We start from the raw sequence: 7,306 nt of genomic DNA, 5'->3' as shown, positions 1-7,306 counted from the left end.
TCTTTGCTTCTTAGTAGAGATGCTTTTCATTTTCTTTTTTTACCCACTGGATGATATACGTGAATCAGAAAATGAAAACTGTAAGTGTGCCCATCTAATTGATTTAATGTACTTTTTCAGAATCTGAAACAGCTAGTACTGTGCAACCTCCTCCTCCATATTTTTACAAATTCTTAGAGGCAATGAGAGACCACTTCACACACAATAGCCTAAGTATACATACAGAATGCTCCCTTTTCAGTGCCAGATAAAGAAGATTCACATTAATCCAGAGATGTATCAACTGGAGACCAGAAACAGTTTTTATACATCACAATAGAGCACAACTTTAATCTTTCTAAGCAAATGAAATTCAAAGCAGGGGCAGAAGGGTCTGTAGTAATCATGGTTATGCTCAGGTAAGTGTAGCACACCATTTCCTGTTAGCCTGTTTTTTCTTAATTTTTTTTTATATTGGAAGTGAAGAGATTGATGGAATTATCAGTTTAATGGAAGTTCATGGGTTTAGAAGTGGTACAAGTACCACATATACCAGTTCTCACAACAAAGTTGAAATTAAATGAAAATATATCCTGCTAAGATTATTCGATTGAAAAGAAACTCTTGGTGTGTCGTATTCTAGCAAAGTTGGATCAGTTACAAGATGCAGTTGAGATGATTTTGAAAATTCTAGGAGAGCAAGCCTATCAAAAAGATAAAGTCAGAGAATACTCAGTTGCATATTTTTGCCAGTAGCTTATATTCTTGGTAGCTTATTTGGATGGGGAAATAGGGTAAAGAGATGAGGAAAGAGACTTTGGGGTTACATTAGCTGATATTGCCAGCAAATTTGTCTTGCCATGATGCACTGTGGCTGTGCATGTTAAAAATATGTTAAATCTTATGTAAATTTTGAAGCAGCTATTCTAGAATGCCAGGAGAGTTAATTTTTTTAAAGAGTTTTTGTATGAGAATTTGGATTTGTACAGAGATAAAAATTCAGACCTCCAAGAAAACACACTCTGTGCCTGTGATGGTCCTGATACAACTGAGAGCCCTTAGCAAAAGGAGATTTTTGCTTTAATCCTGTTGGATCTAGACTCTGTGACACTTTATATGAGAAAAAGTGTGATATAGGTTATTGTCCTCCTGATCTTCCCAGAATCCCCTGAAGCCAAAGAGGTAGAGATTGATTTTATAGAAATAGCCATATGTGATGGTCTGCAAGTTTTTGGACTTCTTCCCCTCCACAGGTAAAATAAAGGGAATGTCTGCATGGTACCAAGCAGCTTCGTGTAGTCATACAAGGATATCTGTGAACGAGCTATCTTGGAAACTAGTTTTGGTACCAGAAACAGTAGAGCATTTCTCTGTCTACACTCATCAGTCCAACATATTGGGTTTGCGTGGCAAGGTTTTGGTAGCAGGGGAGCTATAGGGGTGGCTTCTGTGAGAAGATGCTAGAAGCTTCCCCTATGTCCGATAGAGCCAATGCCAGCCAGCTCCAAGATGGACCCACCGCTGGCCAAAGTCAGGCCAATCAGCGATGGTCGTAACGCCTCTGTGATAACATATTTCAGAAGGGGAAAAAGTTTCTGTGCAATGGCAATTGCAGCCGGAGAAAGGAGTGAGAATATGTGAGAGAAACAACTCTGCAGACACCAAGGTCAGTGAAGAAGGAGGGGGAGGAGGTGCTCCAGGCACCAGAGCAGAGATTCCCCTGCAGCCCCTGGTGAAGACCATGGTGAGGCAGGCTGTCCCCCTGCAGCCCATGGAGGTTAACGGTGGAGCAGATATCCACCTGCAGCCTGTGGAGGACCCCATGCTGGAGCAGGTGGATGCCTGAAGGAGGCTGTGACCCTGTGGGAAGCCCGTGTTGGAGCAGTCTCCTGGCAGGACCTGTGGCCCCATGGAGACAGGAGCCCACGCTGGAGTAGGTTTGCAGGCAGGACTTATGACCCAATGGAAGGGACCCACGCTGGAGCAGTTTGTGAAGAACTGCAGCCCATAGGAAGGACCCACATTGGAGAAGTTCGTGGGGGACTGTCTCCTGTGGGAGGGACCCCATGCTGGAGCAGGGGAAGAGTGTGAGGAGTCCTCCCCCTGAAGAGGAAGGAGCGGCAGAAACAACGTGTGGTGAATTGATCGCAACCCCCGTTCCCCGTCCCCCTGTGCCGCTTGGGGGGAGGAGGAGGTAGAAAACTCGGGAGTAAAGTTGAGCCCAGGAAGAAGGGAGGGGTGGGGGGAAGGTGTTTTAAGATTTGGTTTTTAATTTCTCATTACCTTACTCTGATTTGATTTGTAATAAATTAAACTAATTTCCCCAAGTTGAGTCTGTTTTGCCCATGATGGTAATTGGTGAATGATCTCTCCCTGTCCTTATCTTGACCCACGAGCCTTTCATTATATTTTCTCTCCCCTGTCCTCATTGTGTTCTTCATAGAAATATGAAGAGAGATTTGTCAGGATTTGCAGAGTGATCGAGCAACAATCAGAAGTGTGAAACGACCCACTCGTTTCAGCGTTTGAGATATGAACTAAGAGGTGTGGGATTACTTTTTAATAATAAAAATATCTTTAAGTTTTTTTAAGCATCTGCAGTTCTGTGAGAAACAGTTGGGTCTGTAAAACAGACACATTTAGCAACCTGCAGACACATCTGACAGCTTGTGGTGCTTTTAATCAGTCAGTGTTCTTTCAGACTCTGCCCAGTGAAATATTTTTGTGGTATAACCTATATGAAAGGAAGGAAGATATTCTGGTCTGTAGTATCTGCAGTTTTAGCAAAACAAAGTAGACCTCCATGAGTTCTCTTTTTTTTTTTTTTATTATTTTGACTTGGACTTAAAGTTTTACAGTCATGGCTCTTATTTTAGTTCTGTTTAGTGATCAACACAAGATTAGTGCACAGTTACTGTGCACTACCAGTGGCAGACAAAAACAGTGGCAGACAAAAGGGAGGATCTGCTTAATAGAACAGTAAGGCTATTGCTTTTCTGGACTGGTAATGTGGGGAAATGTCACCTGTCACTTTGCCTTTCTGTTTGCTTGCCTTTTTGCTTCAGTTATTTCACGTATTCCACCTAGGTAACTTCTTAGGTGGTATAGAAATGTTGCAGAATCAGAAGTAAGTTTTGAGGCTGTTAGTTTCATGTAAAGCTGTATCATGTATCTATTTGTCTATAGGCCACAGCTCAAATGGAAGAGAGGCTTCGGGAAATTATAACAAATCATTCTCCAGATAACATCCTCCCCCTAGCAGATGGAGTGCTCAGTTTTACCCACTATCAGATCACAGAACTGGCTCGAGATTGTTTGGATAAATCCCACCAGGGCCTCATCACGTCACGATACTTCCTTGAATTACAGCAGAAATTAGACAAATTGCTACAGGAGGTATGAGCCATGAGACTACTGTTATGTTTGCTTGAAGAATTGTTTAAATCTGTTTGCCTAAGAGTTGTTGCCTTGAAATAATCATGACTGTTTCACAAATAATTGTCAAAGTGATATTCATAGCAGTTTTAGTCTACATAATGACCGCTACAAAGACTATAAGGTTTCCTAGTGTACTAGCCTGGAATAAATGGGTTGTAAATATTTCAGAAACAACAGCAATTTGTCATGCAGTGCAAGTTATAAATTGCTTACAGAAGTGTGTGCATAGGCCCTAAGTGAGGAGGCTTGTTATTCCATTTACTGTGGATAAATGAGGAAACATACACTTTCTACTTTATCAACCCTACTAATTGCCTGCTGTGTTGAGAAAGCAGACAGCAACCCTTAGCTTTCCATTAGTTGGAGGTTATTTAATTATTTAAATATTTATAATATTCCTTTCATAATTAAACTGTTTATTAACAGAAATAATGTCATTTCTAAAAGTGTTGAAACTTCCATAGAATAGTCAGCTAAATGAATTAAGAAAAACTTGGAACTTGACTAAATAAAAGCGCTATGACATAAGTCACTGCACTTTATGAATGTATTATTTTTAAAACAATGAGTACAGCATGTATGTGATGGGTTGACCTTGGCTGGACGCCAGGTGCCTGCCAAGCTGCTCTATCACTCCCCACTCCTCAACTGGACAGGGGGAGAAGAATACGACGGAAGGTTTGTGGGTCAAGATAAGGACAGGTAGATCACTCACCAATTACCATCACGGGCAAAACAGACTTGTGTTGGAGAAATTAATTTAATTTATTACCAATCAAATCAGAGTAGGATAATGAGAAATAAAACCAAATCTAAAAACCTCTTCCCCCCACCCTTCCCTTTTTCCTGGGCCCAACTTCACTCCTGATTTCTCTACCTCCTCCTCCCTCTGAGCGGCACAGGGGGACGGGGAATGGGGGTTGCGGTCAGTTCATCACACGTTGTCTCTGCCACTCCTTCCTCCTCACACTCTTCCCCTGCTCCAGCGTGGGGTCCCTCCTACAGGAGACAGTCCTCCATGAACTTCTCCAACGTGGGTCCTTCCCATGGGCTGCAGTTCTTCACGAACTGCTCCAGCGTGGGTCCTTTCCACGTGACCTTTCCATGGGGTGCAGTCCTTTAGGAGCAGACTGCTCCAACATGGGTCCCCCATGGGGTCACAAGTCATGCCAGCAAACCTGCTCCAGCGTGGGCTCCTCTCTTCACGGGTCCACAGGTCCTGCCAGGAGCCTGCTCTAGCACAGGCTTCCCACAGGGTCACAGCCTCCTTTGGGCATCCACCTGCTCCGGTGTGCAACCCTCCACGGGCTGCAGGGGGACAGCCTGCCTCACCATGGTCTTCACCAGGGGCTGCAGGGGAATCTGCTCTGGTGCCTGGGGCATCTCCTCCCCCTCCTTCTTCACTGACCTTGGTGTCTGCAGAGTTGTTTCTCTCACATATTCTCACTCCTCTCTTCTGGCTAATGTTGTGCAACATTTTTTTCCCCCTTCTTAATTATGTTATCACAGAGGCACTGCCACTGTCACTGATTGGCTCGGCCTTGGCCAGCAGTGGGTCCATCTTGGAGCTGACTGGCATTGGCTCTATCGGACGTGGGGACAGCTTCTGTCATCTTCTCACAGAAGCCACCCCTGTAGCCCCCCCCGCTACCAAAACCTTGCTACGCAAACCCAGTACAATGTAACATACTCAGTTGTTTGTGGGGTATTTGATAGTATTTTATGAGCCAAAGTTAATGTGATAGACCAGCAGATTTGATATTGTCTTGGAATTTTCCAACCGAGATGTTAAGATATCATGCCTGTCTTAATTTATATCTTTTCTTCTCCTTTCTTTTAAATGCAGGATCAGTTGCTAAAGGTTTTGGTTGAGATTATTTTTTTTTCCTGTTCTGCTTTTTTGTTAACTTCTATTCAGTAAATAGGTTTTCTGCAACTGCTGTATTTTCATAGAATCATAGAATACCAGGTTGGAAGGGACCTCAAGGATCATCTGGTCCAACCTTTCTAGCACAATCTAGATGAGATGGCCCAGCACCATGTCCAGCTGAGTCTTAAACGTGTCCAGTGTAGCGGAGTCAACCACTTCCCTGGGGAGATTATTCCAATGGTTGACTGTTCTCATTGTGAAAAATTTGCCTCTCGTGTCCTATCGGAATCTCCCTGGGAGTAACTTGTACCCGTTACCCCTTGTCCTCACCATGTGGACTCCTTGTAAAAAGGGAGTCTCCATCTTCTTTGTAGCTCCCCTTTAAGTACTGGAACATGGTGATGAGATCACCTCTAAGCCTCCTTTTCTCAAGGCTGAACAAGCCCAGCTCTCTCAGCCTAGCCTCATATGGCAGGCTTCCCAGACCCTTGATCATCTTGGTGGCCCTTCTCTGGACCCCCTCCAGCCGGTCCACATCTTTTTTGTATAGCGGGGACCAGAATTGTACACAGTATTCCAGGTGTGGCCTGACAAACGCCAAGTAGAGAGGGATAATGACTTCTTTATCTCTGCTGGTGATGCCCTTGTTGATGCAACCCGGCATCCTATTGGCCTTCTTGGATGCAGCAGCACACTGTTCACTCATATTGAGCTTCCTGTCCACCAGGACCCCCAGGTCCCTTTCCACAGAGCTACTCTCCAGCCAGGTGGATCCCAGTCTGAGCTGCACTCCTGGATTATGTTTTCCCAGGTGCAAGACCTTACATTTGTCCTTGTTAAACTTCATAAGGTTCTTGTTAGCCCACTCTTCCAGCCTATCCAGATCTTCCTGCAGGGTGGCTCTCCCTTCCAGAGTGTCTACTTCTCCACTCAGTTTGGTGTCATCTGCAAACTTCATCAGGCTACACTTGATCCCATTATCCAGATCACTTATGAAGATATTGAATAGCGTTGGGCCCAATATCAATCCCTGGGTGACCCCATTTGTGATGGGTTACCAGTCTGAAAAAGAGCTATTTACCACTACCCTTTCGGTGCGGCCCATCAGCCAATTCCTCACCCACCGCACAGACCACTTGTCTAGGCCGTAACGCATCAATTTCTCCAGGAGGAGGCCGTGGGAAACCGTATCGAAGGCCTTGGAGAAGTCCAGGTAGACAATGTCGACTGCTCGCCCCATGTCAACCGAGCAGGTCACTTTATCATAGAAGGCCACCAGATTTGTCAGGCACGATCTGCCCTTGGTGAAGCCATGTTGGCTTTTCCCAATCACATGCTTCATTTGACTCGTGATGGCCCCCAGGAGGATCCATTCCATAACTTTCCCGGGGACTGAAGTAAGACTGATGGGCCTATAATTACCCGGATCCTCCCTTGAGCCCTTCTTGTAGACAGGGGTAACATTTGTCTTCCTCCAGTCCTCTGGGACATCCCTCGATCTCCACGACTTCTTGAAGATTATGGAGAGTGGCCCTGCAACATCAGCCAGCTCTCTCAACACCCTCGGGTGGATGGCATCATGGCCCATCGATTTGTAGGGGTCAAGCTCCTATAAGGTATTTAGGTATTTAAAAGACGGGTAGACGTGGTGCTCGAGGACATGGTATAGTGGTGGACTTGGTAGTGATAGGTTAACGGTTGGACTCAATGATCTTAAAGGTCTTTTCCAACCTTAACGATTCTATGATTCTATGATAATAATTCACGTACTAACTCCTCCTTCACTGATGGTGGGTCTATGTTTGGATCAACCTGGATTTTCATTCCCAATGCCTGGGACCCAACAGTGTTGGTAAAGACAGAGGTGAAGAAAGTGTTGAGAACCTCTGCCTTTTCAGCATTGTTGGTGACTGATTCACCTCTGCTGTTTAACAGTGGGCCTATGTTTTCCTTTTGTTTCTGCTTGTTTTGAACTTTTTCTCTTCATAAAGCAGTGCAAAAATTAAGACATCAGTGAAT

General features: G+C 44.6%; 1 protein-coding gene across 1 annotated transcript in view; it reads left to right on the top strand.

Moving 5' to 3' along the window:
• The first annotated feature begins 384 nt into the window (after window positions 1-384).
• The window catches only part of LOC148055168 (microtubule-associated serine/threonine-protein kinase 4-like), a 44,910-nt gene continuing 37,988 nt past the window's right edge, over window positions 385-7,306 (top strand). The window contains 1 exon segment of the mRNA XM_087762397.1: window positions 385-398. Coding sequence (XP_087618523.1) covers window positions 385-398 — 14 coding nt within the window.

This window comes from Nipponia nippon, unplaced genomic scaffold, assembly GCF_047370975.1.
Source record: "Nipponia nippon isolate SJK-2023a ecotype South Korea unplaced genomic scaffold, ASM4737097v1 scaffold_26, whole genome shotgun sequence".
In the NCBI taxonomy this organism is placed as follows: Eukaryota; Metazoa; Chordata; class Aves; order Pelecaniformes; family Threskiornithidae; genus Nipponia; species Nipponia nippon.
The sequence above is the reverse complement of the archived record's forward strand: the minus strand, read 5'-3'. Positions and strand labels throughout refer to the sequence as shown.